General features: G+C 45.0%; 1 protein-coding gene and 2 pseudogenes across 2 annotated transcripts; all 3 read right to left on the reverse strand.

Annotated features, from left to right (window-relative positions):
- Positions 1-3,168: 3,168 nt before the first annotated feature.
- On the reverse strand, positions 3,169-9,170 carry LOC139830055 (putative disease resistance protein RGA4; annotated as a pseudogene).
- Positions 9,171-10,864: 1,694 nt separating this feature from the next.
- Positions 10,865-18,566, reverse strand: LOC139829971 (putative disease resistance protein At3g14460; annotated as a pseudogene).
- Positions 18,567-23,176: 4,610 nt separating this feature from the next.
- On the reverse strand, positions 23,177-26,118 carry LOC127294563 (putative disease resistance protein At1g50180). Of its 2 annotated transcripts, none has more exons than XM_071818934.1 (3): positions 25,410-26,118; positions 25,175-25,311; positions 23,177-24,797 (listed from the first exon to the last, which is right to left on the reverse strand). In XM_071818934.1, exon 3 carries the CDS (start codon positions 24,681-24,683, stop codon positions 23,391-23,393), a length of 1,293 nt encoding a protein of 430 aa, XP_071675035.1. In that variant the 5' UTR covers positions 24,684-24,797; positions 25,175-25,311; positions 25,410-26,118; the 3' UTR covers positions 23,177-23,390. The 2 variants fall into 2 exon arrangements, with proteins under 2 accessions (XP_071675035.1, XP_071675036.1); XM_071818935.1 differs by having other exon boundaries at positions 25,400-26,118.
- Between the last annotated feature and the right edge of the window lie 580 nt (positions 26,119-26,698).

Below are 26,698 nucleotides of genomic sequence, written 5' to 3' on the forward strand. Positions count from 1 at the left end.
ATTCGTTGGTGAGCGGGGCAGGAGGTCGCTGGAGGTGGCCGGAAGTCGAGTTGCTGGCGGCGGAAAGGGATCTCGTGCGGGAATGGGATAACGACAATGGCCCGTCACCGAAGGTTAGAACAGATTGCTGAGAAGAGCGCCCGTAACTAGTTTGCAGACTACGATCTGGATTGTTAAATAAAATTTCCACCTTGCCGGAAAAAAAAATTAATCAGCAACACGGTGACGGTGAGTACTAGCATTGTTGTGGCCTAGAGTACTAGCATAAAACATTGAAGCAATGATATTAGAGCATCTCCACCAGACGCACTAAAAGCCCCGCGCGGCAAAAAAAAACCGCCGGTTTGCCGCGCGCGGGCGCTGCCGCGCTGCTCCAGCGGAGGCGGAAAAAAGGCGCGCGCCTAAAAATTTTGCCGCCCGCGCGGGAAACTTGCCGCGTGCGCTGCCGCGCGCGCTATAAACACGCCACGCGCGAACGCGTCCAACTGCCACTTCCTCCACGCGTCTGTCTCCCTCCTCGCCTCTCTCCCTCCCGCGCCGCTCCACCTCCGGCCGCTCCGCCTCCGACCGCGCCGCCTCCGCGAGATGCCTCCGCGCCGCCGCCCCTCCTCCGGCTACCACGGTGTCCGGCGCGGCCGAGCGGCCGGTTCGACGCGGAAATCCGCTCCGGCGAGGAGCGGATCCGCCTCGGCACGTTCGACACCGCGCACGAGGCGGCGCGGGCGTACGACGCCGTCGCCTGGCGGCTCGGCCGCTCCCGGCGGACGATGAACTTCCACGACGTCTTCACGCGGGAGCAAGCGGAGATGCTGGCGCCGCCGCCGCCGATGATCACGCGCGAACAGCAGCGCCGACATCGGGAGCTGGAGCAGCGCCTCCTCATCGCCGAGCGCGACGAGGCGCTGCGCCTCGAATGGGCGCGCCGCTTCCCCGAGGACGTCGCCGCCACGGAGGCCTTCTACGCGTAGAAGGAGGAGGAGAAGGCGGCGATGAAAGTGAAGAAAAAGGCGAGCCGCGAGAAGCGCCGCGCCGAGTCCGCGGCAAGGAAGAAGGCGAGGGCCGAGGCGGCGGCGAGGAGGAAGGAGGAAAAGAAGAACGGCGCAGGGCCGTCGACCATCGTCCTCTCCTCCGACTTCCAGTGGACGACAACGTCGACGCCGGTGTCGGACACGACACTGAGCAGCTCCGACTTCGACTGGGAGTCCGACAACCAGTCGGAGGAGTAGTTTATTTTAGTATTTTCGTTTAAATGTCGCATTGTATCGTTGCACTTTTAAAATATATTCGTATTTTCGATCATATTTTCATAGTTTGTTTGATGAATTTTCAAAAAAAAATGATCGGATTAGCAGTTTGCGACGCGCGCGCTGCAAAATAGAGCCTCTGCCGGAGGTGCGTTTTTCGCACACCAATGCGCCCTGCAAAATAGAGCCTCTACCGGAGACAAATTCGCTATGCCGCGCGCCATCGGTATACAGCACGCCCAATCGCTGGTATAGCGCGCCGCGATTTAGCGCGTCTGTTGGAGATGCTCTTAGGGCTGCATGTTCCCATCTATTATAAGGGGATATTGCTGGGCTGTGCTAACTTCCCATGACATGGCTTGGCCGCAACTGCTCTCATTTCTCACCACGCAAGTTAATCAGCCAATTACTCGTCACGACGAATCACTTGGGGGATAGTGTCTTGCACATTGCATGCATCGACGAACTAAACTGTGCCTAAAAAATAAATAAATAGTAACTTCGTTTTCACCTTCTCTTACTAGATGAAAGGGGCAGAGCTCCTGTGAATTATTTTCAAGACAGAAAATTGGTTATCAATTTCAGACTTCCAGTGATTGTTTAAAGTCGAAACAAAATATTTGACTGTAAGACTGCGTTTAGTCCTGGTGGTTCACAACTGGAAGAGGGCGGCGTCACCAACGAAATAACGGCGCAACATCCTTGAACGCTTTGGTTCACTCCTCGGGGGCATGTTCCCGTACATGCAATGCAACTGTTGTCAGCTATGTCCTACAGTTCAGGCACTTGCAAATCGTACCGACAAAGCATTGAAAGGGCGAAAGACCAAATATACATCGACAAGAAACTTTTGCTCTCGTTGCCGCTGAGTCGCTGCTGCTGCCCTCCCAATAGTTCGCCGCCCAGCTCGCCTAGGTCACAACCCGATCTCTCGTCCCTCACCCTCGGGGGATTCTTTCAAGGGAAGTGGAGGCGATTTTACTTTTCCCCGTCGAATGGACAAGATTGGCAGGGTTTGCGCTGGGATTTCAGCTTGGCCCCGGCGGGGTTTACCTCCCCAAAACAACAGAACGAGGCCAAAAAGGACAAAGCTCCTGCAAATTCTTTTCCAGAGATAGAAGAAAATTTCTCTCCAATTCAGACTTCCTACTTTCAGTACCCTTTTTACTTCTGAACTCTGAAGAACTATGTTCGGTCCTCATGGTTCTCCCCTGGAAGAAGAAGACGGGGCAACGGACCGACTTGGTGCGAGGCGTGGTCACGTCTGGAGGCATTGAGAGTTTGACAAATGAGGGGCTGCACCATCGCCGCAACATCCTTAGCAGCATGTTCCGGTAGATACGCATTTGCAAATATCATGCACAAGTATTGAAAGGGTAGAAGACCAGATATATATGCATCGAGAAACTTCGATATAGTATGTGTTGGAACCCCAACAAAATGCGTCAGATTAACTCGAGTTACAGATGTAACAAAGTGTGTATTGCATCTCACTCAATAACTCAGAGATGAAAAGCTTAAGAGTTAAGAACATGCAGATTTTACCAGAAAGTGTTGTTGGCTCCCGAGCTTTAGTGCTCTCGCTATTTTTAAAAAATTAAAAGGTATTTTTACATTTCATTAAAAATCTGAAAATAATTTTGGGGATTTTCAATGATATATCACACAACCATGCAAAATCTCAACCCAAAATTCTTTTAATTTTGTGCTAGACAAAAATAATAAAATCTGATATGTTTTTGAGATTTGAAAATTACTACTTAAAGCTAATATTCTTTTAGTAGCTTAGAATATAAAGTATTTGAAGTTGATATTTTACACGCTTGTGAAATACATTATTGTCTATATGCGGATATTTTCAAAAAAATGAAACTAAAAATTATAATTTTTAGTTTTAAAAGAATGGGATCACTGGTACCCCATGTGCACCAAATCTCTGCCCCCGGATTTTACACTCAATAGAGACAAATAATAAGCAAACAACGTGTCAAATTTAAGATCGAGGGCACCAACCAAACCTTGCTTCACTCTTGTTTCGTCAGCACAGTCTTGTAATCTTTCAAAATGGTGCACCATTTTGCGGGGTGCACCGTCACGCCTTGATAGATAGTATCCTCCTCCTTTCTCCGGGCTTGGAACCGGCTACATGACATAAGTATAACACTTATCATAACATAGGCGGAGTTACCTACCTACCCTAACTATCAAAGAGGAAAATAATGAAGAGTCTGGATACAAGTCCATACATGTCATTACATAACGTGACAAGGCATTATAAACTAAATAAAATATATTTTTATATTTTCCCCCTTTTCTCATTTTTTTGGAAATTTCGTTTTCATTTTTTGATTTCCCTTTTTATATCTTTTTTTGTTTTTTCGTTTTCCACCCAGAAAAGATGCACCCATGGAGCAGTGACCAAATTATAGTTTCACGAGCTCTTAGAATCAAGTACCTACAAAAGAATAATGACACAAAATAAGCGTAGTCATGTATATGAAGAAATTTAAGCTATGATCAAATCATATGTACATTAAAAAAAAGGCAAAAGGCCTAAAGTACACTGGACAAACTGTGCAAATTAAACATAACTGAGATTTATCCATATGTAAAAAAGATACCATGAAGGATAGAAGTATGCCGCCTTTCAATCTAGTATACGGTGGACAGTGTTTCCCAATCCACCTCTCTACTGCATGGTTTCAGAATTTCAATTGGGCAGTGCTACGTGTGCAGACATCCAGCATGAGCATGTCGCGAAAGAATTTTAGTTTGACACTCATCAAGTAGTCTCTGTTTATTGGAGCACAGCTAGTTGTGTGTACAAGTAGAACAAGTTTAGGTGCAAATGTTATGAACTCGTGAGAGGATAATTAAGACAAGCTGAACAACAGTGTGGGGTTTGGTTAGTTCAAGGGTGGAACTGAGAGGCAACTACTTGAGTAACAATCTGAAGCTACTAAAGTTTACTCCTTCAACCGCTGCCATGTAAATGGGCATGTACTCAAGCTATTTTGGGATATGTACAGTTTCTGAAGCACATCAGTGTGGTGTGGATATCTGTTAGCACATCAGTGCACTATGTAATAGCCGGTGTTTCACGGTTCCCTGTGCATTTCTACTTTAAGAGCGAAAGACCAACTGCGTAAAAACGTTGTCGAGTTCTCTATTTAACCTAAATAGTGTCATCAAATGCTAGTGAAGCAATCGGGGCGGGCTAGATAAGAAAAATGTTGCGTGTGGTCATCTAGTCGAGCATAGCATTGGATGCACCACCAGACAAGATCAGAGCAGATAACTAAGATAACATATATAAATAAATAATTATAGGCTAGTGTTCATACCTCGCCTCTCCGTTGCCATCAAAGTTGGTGTTTTCTCAGCTTCTAGGCCACGTGTAGACATCCACGTCTTCACCGTGAAGTTTTCGGTGCTGCTCTTGAATCCCCGGCACCCACAGCTTAGAGATGTCCCGCATATCCTCGTCCAGCCAAAGCTGCTGCAAACTGCCCAACTCCTCAACGCACCTTAAGTCGGGACAACTAGTTACACGGAGCTCCCCCACTTTAGGAAGGTTCGAGACCCTCTCCAGGCTCTCACACTCCACGATTAGAAGCGTCTTAGAGAGGAACGGGAGGTCCTCCACCACCTTCAAGGAGCTTGCTCGTCTTAATTGGAGCCCTTTCAAGCTGGTGGCCGCCTGTCCTAGCTGTCGTGGGAGAGATCCCAGCTTGGGGCAGCCCCCAAGTCCCAACACCTTCAACCGTGGCAGCAGCTGTATCCCTGGAGACGGGGCTTCCCCCTTTTGTATCTCAGCAGATCCATCCTCTCCCCGTTCCGCTGCATCTGCATCTCCCTCTTCAACAAAAGACCACTCCTCCCAGTTGGGCATATCCGAGATGAACAACGATTCGAGCTTGGGGAAAGCAACAACCACATCTGTGGATCTGCGATTATCCCCCCTGCAGCCCACGAATTCGGGCCCAATCTTGGTAACTGCTGCTGCTCCATCAATTCTCAGATATTTCAGGTTCGGCAGCTGCCCGAGTGGTGGAAGATGCACACATGAATTGCAATCTACGAGATTCAAGTATACAACTGAAGCTAGTTGGGTGGTACCAAGCCATGTGGGATACCTCCGGCCAAAGAACCTCCTGATATATAGATCTTCCAGGTTCTGTGGAGGGATTAGCTGCTCAAAGATCTTCTCAATCTTGCTAACATGGTTCATCTGTACGTTCTGTGCAGACTAGATTCAAAACTTTGAGATGTTTTTTCTCTGCCAGCAATGAATCTGTACTATAAGGAGTAGCCCTTTCCAATTTAATCATATGAAGCCGCCTTAGCTGTGAGAGATGTTCCAACTCTTCCAACTTCCATCCATCTTGTATTTTACCATTATCACCTCCACCACCAACAGGAAATTCTTCCAAATCATTGATGAATTCCAATCTGCCTATACCTTTTGGAACCTGATTTATTGGTGTATTTTTCAGGCCAAGGCGCCTTAAATTGCACAATTGAATGATTGCCAAAGGAAGTATATGCAGAGCTTTGCACATTTGCAAGTTCAATATCTGAAGATTTATAAGGCAACCGATGGACTCCGGAAGATAAGATATTTCTGTACCATCGAGATCAAGTAGTCGTAGATGGATCAAACTTCCAACACAATCTGGAATGGTTGGTATGGATGAACCAGTCAGATCCAAAACTCGAATGCGCGGAATTATCTTGAAAATTGTATTTCCAACGTTTATTCTCTTAGCAGATCTAAGAAGTAGTGTCCTTACTCTAATCATCTCTTTCTCCATATTGGGCAAAACTATAAGATCCTTGTCAGTGACGATTGAAACACGTCTTAGTTTGGACAAAGTTTTAGCCCCCAATGATTGTGGGTCTCCGCAAAAACTTTCTTCTCCAGATATATGTTGAGCAAGCTGTCTTAGAAGATCATGCATCTTGACCCAACTATGGTCAACACATACAGGGTCTGGTTGCAAGATATTCCTATATATCAACTCATAGTAGTACTCTTCTGCTATGTCTTCTAGCAGTTGGCCTTGCTGCTCCTCTATAAAACCTTCTGCGACCCAAAACCTGATAAGATCATCACGTAAAATGTAGTGATCTTCTGGATATAAGGCTAAATAGAGAAAACATTGCTTCAGATGACTTGGTAAGTCATCATAGCTCAGATACAAAGCACCTCTGAGCTCGGTAGGAAGATTTCCCACAGACCAAGCTCTTCTATCAATAAATTTTCTCCACTCATTCTCTGTTTTCTCTTTAGTTGCTAGAACACTGGAAGTTACCTTGATTGCAAGTGGAAGTCCACCACATTTGCGAACAATATCATAACCCATATCCTGAAGTTTTTCCACATCTTTTTCTTCATTAACGTTCATACTCTTCCAAAGCATCTCCCATCCTACATCTGCTGACATCAGATCAACTCGATGCAGGTTCTCCATCCCAATTGCATGTGCAACTGTATCGTGTCGAGTGGTAGCTAGAATTACTCCGGCTGCAGCAGCATGTAATGGAATTCTCAGCAGATTGGTCCACACCTCAGGCTCCCAAACATCATCTAGCACAAGGAAGAAACTTGTATCTGTAACCGCGGCTGCAAGCTTGCTGCTGAGCTCTCCAACGGTTTCGCCTTGCTCTTGATGCACCCCAAAATTCCGAAGAACTTCTTTCAAAATAGCAACTTCAGAGTACTTGTGAGAAACACAAATCCATGCTTGGTTACTAAAGACTCCTTTTATCTTTTGGTCATTATATATCTTCTGTGCTAGAGTTGTCTTCCCAATCCCCCCTGTTCCAACAATACCAACCTTGTATGCCTTCTTCTCTTTGTTTGCAAGAACCAGCCCAACCAATCTTTTGCAGGCATGTAAAGTTTCCTTTCCCACAAGATTAGGCTCCACAAGGTTGATACTTTTCTTCACAGTTGAAACTTCTGCTTTAGGCTGCAATTTTTGAAGCTTTAAAAATTCACTCAACTTTGATATCTTCTCAAGTTCAGCATTAAAGTCTCTGATTTGAACAGCAATCTTGCGACGGTTCAAAACATTAGGAATGCAAGTAAAAAACAAAATGCCACCACATTTAGTTGACTCTGTTGATGATGAAGGGTGTTCTGCTAGTAGCTTCCCCCCTTCAGATCTTGCCATGTCGATAATATCATCAGCATAATACATAGCATCTCTAAGCTCACCCAGCCAATTTTTGACTGCTGATTCTTGTGTACTCCTTTCCTCAGCATCATTAAGAACGCATTGTATCTGGGTCATTTTTCGTTGTAGTTCTTTCAGTTCTTCTTTTACCCCTAGAATCTGAACTGCCTCTTCGGTAATCATTTCTTGCAATTTTTTTGCACATGATCCAACAAGAGAATCCAGTATGGCTGCCATCAGACAAACTTGATGAGGTTGATCCACTGGAAATACAAAGCGACTCCTCTGGAGGTGGGGCAAACTTGCAGGCTGGTAATGAATGTAGATCATGAGTTAAGATTGGTTAAAAAACTAGAAAATTTTCACTAAATCTGTATGAATGTTAGAGAAATTCTGACTCAAACAGTCTGCTGGGGCGAGAAGCTCCAGTTATAGCTTTAGTGAGCTATGTGGGGTTTGGCATTTAGCACAGCAAGCCAGAATAGTGGGACCAACAAATGAATTTCCATTTATGTACTGGAGAGTAAAGTAGGTATGAAGGTTTGTACATCATGCATAATGCATTTATAAGCTAATGCGCTAATACTAGCTTTGCTACTTCTTTGGCTTTAATAAAATTGAGTGCTAGGTCTTCCGTGTTAAATTTATGATGAATGCCTAATGATTACTCATCTTAGTATGCTCCGTGCCTAGTTTCTAGATCACCAATGTAACTGAACACAAGACACTAGGGGTCATGGTAACACAAGTCATGATATTAAAAATAATGTCATGGAAACCAACATGCATGATCTTTAGAATAGTACGATTCTTACCTCAGAAACGAATGTTTCAGTACGAAATAAACATTGGATGGCAAGAGTCAATAGCAATCATCTCGCAGAAGCAGGTTGCTCCATTGATCAACCCATCCCCACTTCACATGTAGATCAACCCATCAGCACTGTAAGATCCCCATGGATCGGAGCCCAGGAGGATGAAAAGTAACTGGTTGAATAGGCCGGTGCACAGAAAAGGTAATGGGAGGTTATCAGCCACTCAATAAAAGAAAGCCTCACTACAGGAGAGTGGAAAAGGAGAAGTTGAATTAAGTGTTTCCCTTAAGACAAAGCTAGTTCAGCGAATGCTTGGAGATTTCCAACTGAACAGAGCTATAAGAACTAAAGAAAATACCTGAATAATGGTATGTTGATTAGAGTGCTGCAGGCGAGCGGGATATATTCATACAGATTGTTCCATCCCAGTAGGATCTCTTTGCTAAGCAGCCAAACAAACAGATAGGATTATCACACCGAGTCACCGATCACGAAAGCTCAGCTGCATTTGCATCATCAACTGGTGCAAATTAGGTATGAATTAAGAAACGTTAAGACAGGAAAGAGGATGAAATATGTACTCTCTATTGATCTAGGGGCACACTTTAGATTACCTGTTACGAAGGATACTGAATGCAGAAGCGGAGTGTTACAGAATGATGGAAACTGATGGATGCAGGATCCAGAGGAATGGTTGGATGTCAAAGAGCAGTCCCTACTGAAGCAACACGTTCTTGCATCTCATCAACAGTTTGAGGGCACCTTGCGCAAGATATGTAGTGTAACACTGTCTACAAAGTCACCCTGTTCTGATGTGGCCACTAGCCTGCAAGCTGCAAGGCTGCTTAGTACTATTACTACAATTCACCTCGAGATTTAAGATTGAACCGCTAGAACCCCAAATTCTTTTATAGGGGATGTACATATGCTCGTTAAAAGAAGACAGTTGAGAGAATGGACACAGCTAGAAAGGTTGAGGTTTATAGCGGAGAAGAAGAATAAAAGCACTGAATAAAAGGCATGGGAGGTAGAGAGAGTACCTGACAGGGTGAGCTGATAAGCCACGGATCGTAGTATCGCTGCAGGATTATATCGAGTCTGGTAAGCCAATCACGAAAGAGATAAGAAGGTGGACTTGCTAGTACCCCAGCCCGGCATACACGAATGGTAAAGCTTGGCTTGGTTGTCGCAGCCACCGTGTGCCTTCTCCACACTGTCCCTTCTTAATTTTATATCCACCTAAGACGTAACCAGTCTTTGATAGTACTACTGTACTGCCAATCAACCGAGCAGAACGGAGAACTGGTCGCTCATCCACTCGTTGCACTGCAAGTTGTTAGAGCACGGTGCTTGATTTTTCCGCAGCAGCGATAGCTATCGTGTGGAATAAAATGGCTCTTCGTCTCGGATCCTTTTCAGGAGCTTGGACCGGGTTACAACATGTCGCCGCCTATTCTTAAGATAATGCCATAGTAGTAGCGTCTCTTTCAGTATCGTTCTGCATATTGATGAGCCGCTCATCAGCGTGCTGCAGAATCACAGCGGTAGGCATGTGCCCACACAAGAGCAGCGAGCTAGCCAGGCAGGAATAGAGCAGCGAGCTAGCCAGGCAGGAATAGAGCAGCTGCAGAACTTCGTCTTAACTTGAGCTCTCTTGCACGGAGGCATATAGACCAAGTAAGGAAAAGATAAGAAGGTGGACTTGTCAGTCAACTGCTATGCACGAACGGTGCAATCCATGGAACCTAGCTGTCTTCCGGAATATAATGGTACTATTCCCGTGTCGTGCCCATTACAGGATTTTGGACAGAATACGTTGGGTCGCCCTCCTAGTGTGCTAGGAATGCATGTCTCTGCAACTCTTCAACAAGCCTGGGAGATATTGCCATGGTGATGGCCCGCAATTTGTGAACCGCTCCCCCCATCGAACAGAACGGATTGCGGAGAGATTGATTAGGCCAGGGAAGAGCGGTCACCCGAGCCGAACGGAGGGCAGGCTCTTCCACTCGTTGCACGGCAAATTGTTCTCTCGCAGCACCAGTGAGAGCTAAAAATTCCCTGAAAACACTACTTAACAAACTAATGGGCTTCGTAAGTACTTCCAATATCATTTGCTCTGAACCAACTGAATTGCAATGGAACACCAGTCTATCTTTAGAAACTAGTGTATGAACGCATCAATTTGTTGGTGTGCGAACTGCCAATACATCTCTATGCATGAGGACTGGTATACACAGACAATATTTTCATATAAATATTATGAGCAAAGGAATAATAGCATATGAGTTTCAACAAGCAAACAATAACACAAGCCTCAGGCAATTGGATGGATAACTAGATAACTGAAGGTGCTTCTGAACTGAAACTATTCCAGTGTCTTGGCACCTTGGTACACTTCTAGGACATGCTTGCTACTCCTCCTCCTTTCTCCGGGCTTGGGACCGGCTATACCCATAAGTATTACACTTGTCGTGATATAGGCGGAGTTACCTACCCTACCAAATAAAAATTACAAGTCCATACAAATTTAGGTTTAAAAACATTACAAACTGAAGTACATAAAAACTGTATTTTTTTCCCTTTTTCATTTTTTTCAATTTTTTTGGGATTTTTCTTCTTTTTTTTTGGGATTTTTCTTTTCCATTTTTTTTTGGATTTTCTCCTTCCTCCTTTTCTCTGACACAAGATAAATCTGATAGTATTTGAGCGCCCATAGATCAATCACGAGGTTGCAATTTCCAAGCCCTTGCAGTTAACTACCTACAAAATAAACCAGCATACAAGATAAGCATAATCACTCAAAATTAACATAGAAGAACCAGATTCAAGACTACATAAAAGGTAAGATCCAATTATATATTTGCAAAATACTTAACAAAACTGGGGTGTCTGTATGTGTCAAACGACATATGGCCATGAAGATTACATAGATGCAGGTTGTCTTCGACTGTAGTAGATCTTGCGTTGTAATCTATTATCTACTAAAAGCAAAATAAGAGTTTAGAACAGAGACGCTACGTTGTTCCACATCATCAGAATTATTTTAACCGTTAGATCTGAAATTTTAATGGTCATAATTAAAAGAGTTTACGTAACATGTACGTGCATATATTTTTTGACATATGAGACGTGACATGTACATGCCACCGTTCTGTACGAAAGAAAAATAAAAAGAGTTCGTAAAGGTTACGTACGAACAGAGATGCTACGTTGATCCACATCATCAGAATTATTTGACATATGAGACGTGACATGTACATGCCACCGTTCTGTACGAAAGAAAAATAAAAAGAGTTCGTAAAGGTTACGTACGAACAGAGACGCTACGTTGATCCATATCATCAGAATTATTTTAACCGTTAGATCTGAAATTTTAATGGTCATAATTAAAAGAGTTTACGTAACATGTACGTGCATATATTTTTTGACATATGAGACGTGACATGTACATGCCACCGTTTTGTACGAAAGAAAAATAAAATGAGTTCGTAAAGATTACGTACATGTACATGATTGTCTGCGTTAGTCTGCTTCCATGCACCAGAAGTCCACCGGCCGTACAACTCCATACCAAAATTTACGTGACAGCTAATTGATCTCCAACTCAAGTGCATATGTGCAATAGATAAATTTAAATATTATTTTTCTCCTACAAACCGTATTGTGTTGATTAGGTGCATCCATACGTGATTTTTTTTTGAGGTACACACGTGAATGTTTTTTGGTTATCAAGAGATGAAGTGTATATCTATCAACTATTTGCAAGGATAATACACATAGACCACTTTGAAGTCAATTAGTACCTTCCGACGGTGTGTCAATAGAATTTGGCATGGCTGAAGTACAAAAAGGTTTCTTGCGGCCTATGTAGGGCACACAATTGCACTAACTAAATTATCTGTAAAATAATACTTTTTCGTGTAAAAAAAGTGTTGCAAATTTATCTAAATCGATAGGTAACTAGACATTATTTAATGTATAAATACATCCAAATGTAAACAAATCTACGATATCTTTTCTTAACCGAGGGATTATAAATTTGAAGAAAAATAGCTAGAGAAAAATTCTCATGTTATAACATATGAATAAACAATGTACTATTAGGCTTGACTACATATGATTGCACAAAATAATTAACTATATATATCCCCAATGCGTTAAATTGTATATGAATGCATTTGTTTTTTTGATCCACCGCTTGATCGAGTATTAGGTTAATCCAAATTATGCACCATAAGAATCATGTGGCAACCACTTTTTAGGCACCACACATTAGTCCACATCATCTAAATTAGCCCGATTTACTCGGTCGCTTGGATGTGCTTATAGCGGTAGGGCACGCGCGTGCATATATTCATAGAGGTAAGTGTATGTACGTATTTATGAGGGCCTATGTATGTACCGTGTTTCTTAAAAAAAATGTTGCTATGATTTAATTAACATCGTATAATATATGGATTTGTGTATTAGGGTAATATACCGTATACTTTCAAAGTACCTAAATAAAAAATAGGAACATTGAGGTAAAGATTTCTGCGACTAATAGTATCATCCAACTCTATGTAACTAGCAATCATCAACATATTTATCAACATATGCGACCTCGACGACATATCTCGGCAAAATTAAGTCCAAGACAAGGCTACATGTGTTCATTATTAACATGTTAATCAACATTTTTTATGTGTGTGAAGACATAATTTCAAAGAGTAACCACGCCAAGACTTGATATGTAAATGAAAATGTTGCATTGCAAATATTGAATTTAGTACACGACAACCAAAATGCATGCAAGGCCAGATATAAGTGTAATTTTATATTTATTTAATGTATAAATACATCCAAATGTAAACAAATCTACGATATCTTTTCTTAACCGAGGGATTATAAATTTGAAGAAAAATAGCTAGAGAAAAATTCTCATGTTATAACATATGAATAAACAATGTACTATTAGGCTTGACTACATATGAGTGCACAAAATAATTAACTATATATATCCCCAATGCGTTAAATTGTATATGAATGCATTTGTTTTTTTGATCCACCGCTTGATCGAGTATTAGGTTAATCCAAATTATGCACCATAAGAATCATGTGGCAACCACTTTTTAGGCACCACACATTAGTCCACATCATCTAAATTAGCCCGATTTACTCGGTCGCTTGGATGTGCTTATAGGGGTAGGGCACGCGCGTGCATATATTCATAGAGGTAAGTGTATGTACGTATTTATGAGGACCTATGTATGTACCGTGTTTCTTAAAAAAATGTTGCTATGATTTAATTAACATCGTATAATATATGGATTTGTGTGTTAGGGTAATATACCGTATACTTTCAAAGTACCTAAATAAAAAATAGGAACATTGAGGTAGAGATTTATGCGACTAATAGTATCATCCAACTCTATGTAACTAGCAATCATCAACATATTCATCAACATATGCGACCTCGACGACATATCTCGGCAAAATTAAGTCCAAGACAAGGCTACATGTGTTCATTATTAACATGTTAATCAACATTTTTTATGTGTGTGAAGACATAATTTCAAAGAGTAACCACGCTAAGACTTGATATGTAAATGAAAATGTTGCATTGCAAATATTGAATTTAGTACACGACAACCAAAATGCATGCAAGGCCAGATATAAGTGTAATTTTATATTTATTTATGTGTCAATGAGTGGATTATTTAAAATTTGAGATGTTTCAATGAGTGGAGTATGCATGCAAGATCGGGCATCACTATACAAAAATGTACCACAACTTTTTGTGTATAATTGTATCTCAACCAATCACAATAGATAGAACTGCATAGATGCATTTAAATGCATCAAAATCAATATAACTTTATTTTTGATGGAACATTACTGTTTAATGAAACATTTTTGTTTAATGAAACAAATGCTATTAATGATATTTACCTAGCAATTTAGAGTTACTTATCTGAATATATATGGTGGATATATAACTAATTATTTATTTTTATAATATCCAGTCGTGATTATGTGATATGAGTACCTATGAAACCTAATCTCTTAGTTCTCGAACAATTACATAAAAATATATACGATGCCCTCGCATTTGCGAGGGCCACCATGCTAGTTTATATAGTAGCACAATATTTTCCCAGTAAAAAGACTTCAGTAATTAAAAAAGACAGAGTTGTACAATCCATTCCCTTCGACACATTTCAAAGAGATTGAAACTAGTATGATATCTGTTTATAGAAGCACACAATCCATTCACATTCAAGGGGACGCACGGAATGTCAAAAGAAAGGAAAGCAGAAAGTATCTACTGGAGCTCTTTCAGGAAATATGCAATCACAATAGATTTAAACATTTTAGGTGCATAAGGTTAACACTATCTAGACAAAGATGCTACCGAGACCTTATAAGAGTTGTACTGCAAGACACTGAGCAGTAGCAGGCCTTATGCAGTTCGTTGTGCATTTCTAATAGGAGTATAAACAGAAAATCTTGTTGGTCCAAATTATCTCATGTAGAACACTCAAGATTATTAGTTATTCAAGGTGAAATATGGCCACTGACTTGAAATAAACCGACTGAAACCAGAGGAAATAACAACGGTACAGTATCGATTCGACGTAAGAGGGTCATCGAGTCCTAGCTAGTAATCCAATCAGTAATTCAGTATACACTCAGAGAAAATAGAATACGCGTAAGAGGGTCCAAATTATCTCATGTAGAACACTGATGATTATAAGTTATAAAAGGTGAAATACAGCCCCTGCCTTGAAATCAACTGACCAAGACTAGAGGCAATAACAATAGTACAGTACCCAAAGGAATATAGACAAGTCCCGGATCAGTTCAACCTAAGAGCATCTCCACCAGCGGCCCCGCTAGCTATTTGGGGGCGCTGTATTTGGGCTCACACCGGCACGCCCCACAAAGCGTCGGCGCGGATCCGAGCCCAATAGAAGCGCCGGCAACCCCCTGCCGGCTCCTTCGCAAAGGACGCAAATTGGGCGCACCGGCGCCTCGCGCCACGGCGGTTTTCGTCGGTGAGGCCGCCTTGGCACTGACAGGAGGCGACGGGTCGCATTAAAAACGACGCGTGTTGGACGGTCGTCAGCGTCAATAGCTCCGCTCTGAAACCGAAGCGGCGACGAGGACGGCGACTGGCCACACGGCGTCCACCCACCTCCCCCACGCGCCTTCAATGAGCGTCCACCGCCCTGAAAAACCCACCGACACGGTGCTCTTCTTCCCCTTATCCAACCCTAGGCGCCGCCACCAATCTCAGACGCTGACACATCAACCACCACCTCGCGATAGCGCACAATGCTGAGGCCGGCGGCAGCGGCGGTGGCACCGAACTCCGGTCGTTGCAGCTCAGCTACAACGAGGCCGGCATCCTCTATTGGCAGCGCATCCCCATGCCGCTGCAGTTCAAGTTGCAGCACGGGTGGCACCTCTCCAACGCCGGCTACGCCGTGCCACCGCCGCCTGGACCGGAGATGCATGCCCTCATCGCCGAGCAGCGGACGCACATGATGCCGGCCAAGTGTAGCCAGCCAGCCAACACGCAGAACAGTCCGACATGGCCGCGGCGCTTCCAAGAGGAGTGTGATATCGAGCTCGCGCGCTCGGCCGGCCGCGATGCTGGCCGCTTCAACCGCATTGGCTGGCGGGCCTGGTGGCCAGGAGGTGACGTCGAAAAGTAGCAGATATATTTATTTGGGTCAGAAGTAGTAGATAACATACAAAAGTATGGTGACCACCAAACTGAATAAAACAGATCGCATGACACTAAATCTAGAGAAGATTTGGGAGAGAAGTATATCAATCTATTTTTTTTTTACGAAAGGCAGTAGGCACTGCTTTCATTGATAAAGGAAGAAATAATAACATTGTACGGACTCTGAACATACAGGCAGAGACATCCAGCTTAAAACTGAACTAAATAGTATACAGCATGAACAACCCATACTCTGAACGGCAGAGACACCCGGACGCACATACGTATATCTACTGCACTAGACACTATTTTCTGCAATGACGAAAAGTATGAACCGCAGATGATCGAGGGAACAAAACAATCCGAACTCAACTCATAAGGTCAAAATCTAAAGCTAACGCTGTGGTATGCAGGAAAACGGACCACAGCAAAACCCTGAACAAAAATGTAAAACAGATCCTACTCACAAGTGATGGTTCAACTGCATCATATCATTCGTTCTGCGTATCCATGAAGTGCTGGCTGCCTCCAACCACTAAAATCTCAGAAGAGGAATCAGTGCGAGCCCAAAAACCACACCGGCCCCCAAAACGCTATCGGAATCGCTGGTGGAGATGCTCTAACTACTACGAGTCTACAACCATGTCACCGGTACCAAGAAAAATAATGCAAGTTGAATAATGTCTAAAGTACCCTGCTAATGAATGGTCACATCTGATTCAATACTACTCCACCAAATAAAAGCACAACACTGTGTGAACCTAACAAGATAATCTGTAAAACATAAAATGCCTAGTTCATGGTCCATACCTCGTGCCTTCTCAGTCCATATGCAGTTGGGCATTACTACCAGTCGTAGACATCCAGGTCTTCACCATGACGTTGTTTGTGCTCTTGTTGAAGCCCTGGTATCCACAGCGAGGATAGCTCTTTCATACCCTCGTCCAGCCACAGTTGTTGCAAACTACCCAACCCCTCAACACACCTCAAGGCTGGGCAACGATTTGCACGCAGCTCCCCCACTTGAGGAAGGTTCGACACCCTCTCCAGCCCGCCGCATCCGTCGATTAAAAGCGTCTCGAAGAGGAATGGGAAATCCTCCACCACCGTCTTAATTGGAGCTCTTTCAAGCTGGTGGCCTCCTGTCCTAGCTGTCGTGGGAGAGATCCCAACTTGGGGCAGCCCAGAAGTATCAATTTCTTCAAGCGTGGCAGCAGCTGCATCCCTCGAGACGGGGCTCCTCCCTTTTGTATCTCAGCAGATCCATCCTCTCCCCTTTCCGCTGCCTCTGCATCTCCCTCTTCAACAAAAGACCACTCCTCCCAATTGGGCATATCCCAGAAGAGCAACGTTTCGAGCATCCGTGGAGCTGCATCCCACGAATTCGGGTCCAATCTTGGTAACTGCTGTTGCTCCTTCAATTCTCAGAAATCTCAGGTTAGGCAGCTGCCCGATTGGTGGAAGATGCACACAGGAATTGCAGAGTGAGAGATTCAAGTGTATAACTGAAAACACCTGGTTGGTAAAAAGCCATGTGGGATACCTCCGGCCAAAGAATCTACTGATACATAGATCCTCCAGGTTGGGTGGAGGGATTAGCTTCTCAAAGATCTTCTCAATGTTGCTAACATCTTCCTCTGAATATGGTTCATATGTACGTTTGGTGCAGTACAGACTCAAAATTTTGAGATGTTTTTTCTCTGTCAGCAATGAATCTGTACTGTAAGGAGTAGCCCTTTCCATTTTAACCATATCAAGCCGCCTTAGCTGTGAGAGATGTTCCAACTCTTCCAACTTCCATCCATCTTGCGTTTTACCATTATCACCTCCAGCACCAATAGGAAATCCTTCCAAATCATTGATGAATTCCATTTCACCTATTCCTTTTGGCACCTGATTTATCGGTGTACCACCCAGACCAAGACGCCTTAAATTGGAAAGTTGAGTGATCGCCGAAGGAAGGCTATGCAGAGCATTACACCTTTGCAAGTTCAATATCTGAAGGTTTAGGAGCGAGCTCATTGACTCTGGGAGACACGATATTTGTGTACCATCGAGATCAAGCAATCGTAGATGGATCAAATTTTGAATGCAACCAGGAATGGTTTGTATGGATGAATTAGTCAGATCCAAAACGCGAAGGTGCAAAAACTTCTTGAAAAGTGAAGTATCAATTCCTTGGGAGACCTTATGCGTGCTTCTGAAAGTTCTCACTTTAAGATGCTCCTTGTCCATGGTAGGGAGCAATACCATATCCTTCTTGGTGACAATTGAAATGCGTCGTAGTCTGTACATATTGTTACCTCCTAATGAATCAGGGTCTCCAATAAAACACTCTTCTTTTGATAAATAACAAGCAAGTTGCCTTAAGAGGTCATGCATTTTGCAGCTGCTATGGTTAACAGATAAAACTAATGCTTGGAGTATATTCCGATGGATTAGCTTATAGTAGTAATCTTCTGCTGTTTCTTCTAGTAGTTGGCCTTCTTGGTGCTCGACAAACCCTTCAGCAACCCATAACCTAATAAGATCATCACGGTGCATGATACTATCTTCAGGATACAATGCACAGTAAAGGAAACATTGCTTCAGATAATGTGGTAACTCATTATAGCTTTGTTGTCGTCAGAAACCCACCGGCGGGTAGCGACAGGCAACACAGTAGAGCCGGGAACAACTTAGGGCTTCGGCTGGCTCTGGTCCCTCCGAGCGACGGCCCGCAAAGCTTTCTGGTCACACGTCCGATGCTGATGCTAGGGCGTGCCACCTGACCTATACCTGGTCAGGAAGGTGATGGGATGCCTCGCTTAGTTTCCTGCATGGCATACACGTAAACATTAAATACGAGCCTCGATCGGCTCTCAGGTTATCCTGTGAATCGGCTCATGGGAGCCGATCCACCCATGATTCGTACGAGGTGCACGAATATATGGTGGTCCTGCTTGATCAAGATAAAGCTGATAAGATCTACGACGATTTGGGGTTTTCACCGCATAATCGGAACATCCTACTCAGGATTGGGCCTCGCGGCCACGCACGGTGATCGTAAGCCGATCCTAGACAAGGCCTAAAAACCAACACGAGGTTGATCCCCGGAACATCCTGTCTAGGACTTGCGAACGACACGCTACGTGCCGCTGGATCCTCCAGCCCCTTATAAGGCCTAACTATTGCAGATATTAAACTAATCCTTGAAGAATCAAGGAGCAACCGTAACGGATCGAATCTACTAAATCATGATCAAGCGGGGTGCCGCCCCTATACCTAAGATAGGTGTAAGGGCGGCGAGATATGCTAGGGGTTGCACTACGCAAGCATATGATACGAAGAACTATGCTAACCCTAACACATCTATGATAACTACGTTGCTCGCCATCAAAAAGGCTTCAGTACGAGCAACGCATGAACAACGTGGAGCTTGTGCTGCCTAGATCGCAAGATGCGTTCTAGGCAGCATGTCGCTTACCGGTAGAAACCCTCGAGACGAAGGAGTTGGCGATGCGCCGAGATTGATTTGTGTGGTTGAACGTTCGTTGTTGTTTATTCCATAAACCCTAGATACATATTTATAGTCCGTAGACTTTCTAATCGTGGGAATAGTCCCAACCGGGCACGGGCCCAACTCTAGCTAAATCGACACGTATCCTACTATGTTACAGATACAAGGGCAAACTAGCCCAAACTTGCTATTCAAGGCCGATTCACGTATATTCTTCGTATATAATCTTCAAATCCATCTCTGATCGCGGCCCACCTCTGACTTGGTCAAATTCCGGTGATAACACATGCCCCCCTGGTTTTGGTAATGATAATTTCAAAACCATCCTGTTTTTCCTTCGAAGGGTCATGTCGTGGCAGAGCAAAACCGTCGCAGCAGCTTTCATCATGACACCTTGTCTTCTCAACTCCTCTGCACGTTTTCGACAGTTTTGGCACCACCTCCTCGGAAATCACCACAGCATTAAACTTCCCCGTCCCCTTTATTTTTAACCGCGTCGAGCGGTTTGCTTCTTCATCCTCCTGCTCCGCAGTAGCCATCGGCAAACAAAAAACCCTTCTCGGCCGCCATGGATTCCTCTTCCTCCTCCAGCCTGTCCTTCCAGTCCTCCTCCTCCAGCGAGCTCGAGCAGGAGGTCAATCTGATGGCCATTTACGAGGCCCGCGCCCCAGAGTATTGGGACGCGCGGGACTGGGATTTCTCCATTGAATCGGAAGACGACGAACCCCTCACCGATGGGGAGGAGGACCTCCAGTTCCTCGTCGACGGGGAGCTGGTACCGGCGGGCGACGACGACCTCTTCCCATGGGAGGCAGTCCTCTCCTCCAACGAGGAGGAAGAAGAGGCGGAGGAGTCGGAGGACGACTCCTCCTCCGCGGGATACCCGCCGGCCAAGCGCTTCCGTGGCTGGGCCTGGTCGGATGACGACGACGATGACGAGGAGGATGAAGCCCCTGCCGGCGGCTTCATCAGCAGCGACGAGGAGCCCGCCGGCAGCAGCGCCGACGGCAGCTACGATGGCGACGACGAGGGCGGCGACGGCCCTTAGATCAGGGAGTAACATAGGGCTAGTAGTAGTAGTGCATTAGGCATCGGATGATCTTTTGAGAGCCATCGGCTCTTCCTTGTAAAAAATCCCTCTTCGAATCAATGAAAATTGTTCTTTCAATGTGATTCTCCATTTGTTCAACATCAAATCTTCCGACTGCCAAAACAGGTCAACGCACCAAGAACCGATAGCAACGTATCGGCTTTTCGCCCTCATACGCCCATAAGGCCGAACTTAAATCCCAAATCGGACAGATATCCAGGCAAACACTCCTCGACTCAGACTGTAACCTGATATCTGACCACAACATTTCGCAACTTTAAAGCCGATGTCTGTGCATCGGCTGTTTCAAAAACTTTTTACCGGCTGATTTCGTGTACCGGCCTCCACATTTTACTATCCATCAATTCTTCACTGATGATCCTGAGATCTGGTGGACAAAGTAGAGTCTCCCGGAACGCCTTTGAATTCTTCCAACCAGACCCAATGGTCTCCCTCGAACACTCATCATTTTATGAAGAAGGTTGCAACGAAGGTTTAGCCGATGGTACCCCAATCGGCTCCTGAATAGAGCATCCACCAGGCCTGCTGCCCCCCGAGCCTCACTTGAGGCGAGAATGTCAGAAAGGATGCACCAAAGCCGATTACGCTCCTTCCTTCGAAAGTCGATATACCTCTTCTGACTTCGTCGACCGTCAGTTTAGCCAACGCTCAAGGACTGTCGGCAACGCATCGGTCCCTGACGATAATCTGCAAGAAAGCCCTAGGACTATCGCTGAATCAGCTAGGATGCTGAGACTGGCACTTCTGTAACAACAGCACCACTCTTCAGGGCAATTGCGATGTAGAACCAGCCGACTCCAACCAAATTGGGTTTCCAGGGCCAAGAACTTTCGGGGCGAGCTGCCACTGGCCTCCCAGTTAGAACGCAGAATCAGCCGATTCTGACCAAATCAGCTCTTCAGGGCAAAGATCTTTTGGGGTGGGCTGCCCCCCGAGCCTTAATCAAGGCGAGAATACCGGCGAGGATGCACATGTCATTGATCAGCTTCCTTCCACTGAACGCTGATGTTGTAGATGAAATACCAAACTGAAAACCATCCTGGCGAAAACGTGAGCCTTGAGCACATAGCCAGTAGGTCTTGGTCTTGGTCTTGGTCTGTACTAGAGTCGATGGCCACGCATCAGCTTTGTTAAAAAAAAGTTTTGTTATTGGCCGATTTTTTCCTATCGGCCCCCAGTATTTTACTGCACACATGTTTACTGCACATGTCCATCTGATTAGGTGCCCCCCGAGCCGAATCTGTCGGGGAATGGCAGATATCGGCTCTGTAATTCGCACGTCGGCTCCTGATGGGACCAAGGACGAACACCAACAGAACATGTGGTGAGGATAATTTTGGCCGATCGCTTGGCTCGGCCTCCATATTCATTGAAGTGCTGACTGAAGGTTCTGCAATGTTCCTTCATTTTTTTTTTTGGGCCGATCCCAAGGATCAGCCTCGCCTTGTTTGCTCATTGGTTTGTTCGTGCTACTCGGTCAGGCTGGTGGATAGAACCAGCCCAACCTCTGACTTGATGCGCCTGCTGTCGTCCACCTTGAGTGCATCGTAGAACCGTGGAGCACTAAGCTCTGTTGGAAGGACGAGCACCATGTTTGTACCAGCCGATGCTTCACCGTCGGCTTTCCTTTGCTTGGGACGCCACTCCATTTTTTGTGGACGACCCTCTTCATCCAGGGTCCGCTGAACTTTTGGGTCCCACCGGGCGTGCCAGAATGTGTTGTCGTCAGAAACCCACCGGCGGGTAGCGACAGGCAACACAGTAGAGCCGGGAACAACTTAGGGCTTCGGCTGGCCCTGGTCCCTCCGAGCGACGGCCCGCAAAGCTTTCTGGTCACACGTCCGATGCTGATGCTAGGGCGTGCCACCTGACCTATACCTGGTCAGGAAGGTGATGGGGATGCCTCGCTTAGTTTCCTGCATGGCATACACGTAAACATTAAATACGAGCCTCGATCGGCTCTCAGGTTATCCTGTGAATCGGCTCATGGGAGCCGATCCACCCATGATTCGTACGAGGTGCACGAATATATGGTGGTCCTGCTTGATCAAGATAAAGCTGATAAGATCTACGACGATTTGGGGTTTTCACCGCATAATCGGAACATCCTACTCAGGATTGGGCCTCGCGGCCACGCACGGTGATCGTAAGCCGATCCTAGACAAGGCCTAAAAACCAACACGAGGTTGATCCCCGGAACATCCTGTCTAGGACTTGCGAACGACACCCTACGTGCCGCTGGATCCTCCAGCCCCTTATAAGGCATAACTATTGCAGATATTAAACTAATCCTTGAAGAATCAAGGAGCAACCGTAACGGATCGAATCTACTAAATCATGAAGCGGGGTGCCGCCCCTACACCTAAGATAGGTGTAAGGGCGGCGAGATATGCTAGGGGTTGCACTACGCAAGCATATGATACGAAGAACTATGCTAACCCTAACACATCTATGATAACTACGTTGCTCGCCATCAAAAAGGCTTCAGTACGAGCAACGCATGAACAACGTGGAGCTTGTGCTGCCTAGATCGCAAGATGCGATCTAGGCAGCATGTCGCTTACCGGTAGAAACCCTCGAGACGAAGGAGTTGGCGATGCGCCGAGATTGATTTGTGTGGTTGAACGTTCGTTGTTGTTTATTCCATAAACCCTAGATACATATTTATAGTCCGTAGACTTTCTAATCGTGGGAATAGTCCCAACCGGGCACGGGCCCAACTCTAGCTAAATCGACACGTATCCTACTATGTTACAGATACAAGGGCAAACTAGCCCAAACTTGCTATTCAAGGCCGATTCACGTATATTCTTCGTATATAATCTTCAAGCCCATCTTGATCGCGGCCCACCTCTGACTTGGTCAAATTCCGGTGATAACAAGCTTATATACAAAGCTCCTTCTATATCATCAGGAAGTTTCCTCTCTGGGCCATTCATTTTGCTAAAGATCTTGTTCCACTCATTCTCTGTTTGATATATGCCTGCCAAAACACTGGCTATAACTTGGATTGCAAGAGGAAGGCGACCACATTTATGAACAATATCAGTCCCTATGCCTTTTAGATTTTGCACTTCTTTCTCTGCACCAATGTTCATGCTCCTCCAAAGTAGCTCCCATCCTACCTCTACTGACATGAGATCAACTCGATTGGTATGTTCTGTACCAATTTCCTTTGCAACTGTGTCATCTCGTGTTGTAATCAAAATGACCACTGCAGTTGCTGCGTGTAACACACTTCTTAGTAGATTAGTCCATACACTGGACTGCCACACATCATCTAGAACAAGAAAGAAACTCTTGTCTTCAATTTCTTTTGCCAGTTTGATTTTGAGCTCTGCTACTGTTTCACCCTGCTCTTGATGCACTCCAATATTTCGGAGAACCTCTTTTAGTATGGCAACTTCATTGTAAGTTTGAGAAACACAAATCCATGCGTGTTTGTTGAAGTTCCCTTTTATTTTGTGATCGTTGTATATTTTTTGAGCTAGTGTTGTCTTACCAACCCCTCCTATTCCAGCAATGGAGAGCTTGTATGCCTTATTTTCCTTATGTGTAAGCACCAAGTCCACCAATTTTCGGCTAGAATATATTATCTCCTTACCCACAAGATTGGGCTCAATGAGGGGTGATGTTTTTCTCCAATCTGGCACAGAAACTTCTCCAGTTGGTGTTGTGTTCTGAAGTGTTAAAAAAATGTCATCCTTGGAAATCCTCTCTATTCTCTTGTTGAGACTCTTAATCTGAACAGCAATCTCTCGACGAGTCTGGATATTAGCAATGCAAGACAAGGGTGAACAGCCACGACATACAGTTGATTTTCTCGAGGGTGAAGAAGGATGATCTGCTACTAGCTTGTTTCCTTTAAACCTTGCCAAATCGATTATGTTGTCAGCATCATACATGGCATCTCTCAACTCACCAAGCCAATTGTTAACTGCTGATTCTTTTATGCTTCTCTGCTCAGCGTCACTAATAAAACATTGTATTTGCTTCATTCTTCTTTGCAGATCTGTAAGCTCTTGTTTGACTCCTAGTATCAGTACTGCCTCCTCAGTAGCAATATCTTGAATCTTTTGGATGCATGACCCAATAAAAGAAAACAATATGGTTGCCATTGGATGAAGCTAGCCGAGCTTCCAGGAGGTGAACCGGCAGTACTAAGGAACTTAAGAGAGAGAGAGAGAGTTATCCACCAAATAGGATGTTGCCAATCCACGGTGCTCATGAACCTGAATTAAAAGCAGTGTGATGTTAGTTTACAACAGTTGATTACACTCTCTGCTGGTGTGCCCTTCTGCAAGATATACATAAGAGACTAAATTGGTGTACCATAGCTAAAGGAAAAAAGGGTAACCTACTATGTAATCTCAAACCACAGGCTGCATAATTTTTGGGAGCAGAAAATGATACTACAAATAATTAAGCCTGCAAAGGTTAGAAACAAAATGGGAAACTGAAGTACATCTTCACTAGTCACCCGAAGGTAAATGGCTACAACAAGAAAGGTTCAGCTTTAGCAGAGCAGAAGATGAAGAAGTTCCGCTGAATTGGAGCCAAGAAAAGTAGAGATATTACCTAACACGGCCAAGAGAAGTGGATAAAATACCTGAATACCGCAGGTATGTTGATTAGAGTACGGCAGGAGAGCGGGCCATATTCATACAAATTGTTCCATCCCGATGGGATCTCTTTGTTAAGCAATCACAAGTAGATAGAACCGGAACACAGATCCCAAAGGTTGAGCTGCATTAATATCATCAGTGCGTGCACATTAGTTATGAAGTAAGAAAGTTAAGACAAGAAACATGATGAAATATGTACTCTATTATACTTGAGATTACCGCCTATGAAGGAGAATCGATGCAGAAGCGGGGTGTTACAGAACACTGGAAATTGGTGGATGCAGAATCAGAGGAGTCCGTACTGAAGCAACATGTTCTTGCATCTCACCCACCGTGTGCGGGCAACTTGCGAGAAATATGTATTGACATAGTTACCCTGTTCTGCTGTAGCCACTGACTTCCAAGCTGCGATGCTGCTTGTTGGCACCTATGTGAACTGTCTAGGAGTACATCAGGGCCTGCATGCAGGTCATACATCTTTGCTAATCATCTATGCAAGTTGTACAGCTTAAAATCCCATGGACTGCCCTCATGAGAGCAACAAGCCAGCAACTCCCCTCCGTGGTGTCTTAGAAAAATACAATTGACAGCGAATATTCAGGCATGGGAAAAGAAAGGTTGTTTTATTAAAGATGATTAATCACCAGTATTGACATAGTTATGGCACTATTTGTTCTTCAAATGAGGATGATGACAAGTGGTAAGACAAAAGAAAACGAGTGAGATGAGACATAGCACTCATGTATCGTAGATAAATATAGCGACGCGTCTTTCCATTCAACCCCTCTGTAGTGCTACGTAATGGTGCCCTTGTTTTTTTGTGTGTAAGTTGCTCATCTTTGAAACAGTCGTGTCTCTGGAAGCGAAAGAATGAATCAATTAACCTGGCAACTAGTCGATCTTATCTAACCCGGGCAAGAAGCAACGAAGAACCTGCTGTGAAGACCCCGGCAATTTTCCCAATCTGAACCCGCTACAGCTTGGCTCCCAAGGGGAAAGCAGAGCCATCCTGCGGCATACGATTCCGTTCTGCCTGGCCTAGGGGGGCGGTTTTGGGACTTTTCGCACAGCACGGTAAATATTTACCAACCAAAAAACGGCCAAACCGTTTTTGCGAGTTTAAAACGGCCAAAGTGGCTGGAGACGTGCGCCGCCACTCTGCTCGAGCTCGCACGGTACGTGTCACGCCCCCTCCCCCACCTCTCACCCGCTCCTTCGCCCAAGTGACGGCGGCACCGGCAGTGATGGAACGCCAGCAGGGTGCCAGCGGCGGCGCGAATGGGCCCCCCCAACCAAGCTCGGGGTGGGGGCGGTCGCCAGGCCGGCAACAAACGGCGACACCAGGACCGGCAGGCGGGGGGCCCGGCCCGTGGCCAGCCGCAGCAGGAGGCGGCGCTCCGCGCCCGCGCGCCGGCTGAGCAGGGTGCCCGACGCCAGGGTGCGACCGGCTCCAACCATCCCAACCCGCCTGCCGCGGGCAACAACCCCGCTCCCCCACAGTGGTGGGT

Source organism: Lolium perenne, chromosome 4 (assembly GCF_019359855.2).
Source record: "Lolium perenne isolate Kyuss_39 chromosome 4, Kyuss_2.0, whole genome shotgun sequence".
Classification (NCBI taxonomy): Eukaryota; Viridiplantae; Streptophyta; class Magnoliopsida; order Poales; family Poaceae; genus Lolium; species Lolium perenne.

Bases quoted from the DNA above. Each gene is read 5' to 3' on its own strand.
- LOC127294563 (XM_071818934.1), bottom strand. From the start codon at position 24,683: ATGGCAACCATATTGTTTTCTTTTATTGGGTCATGCATCCAAAAGATT.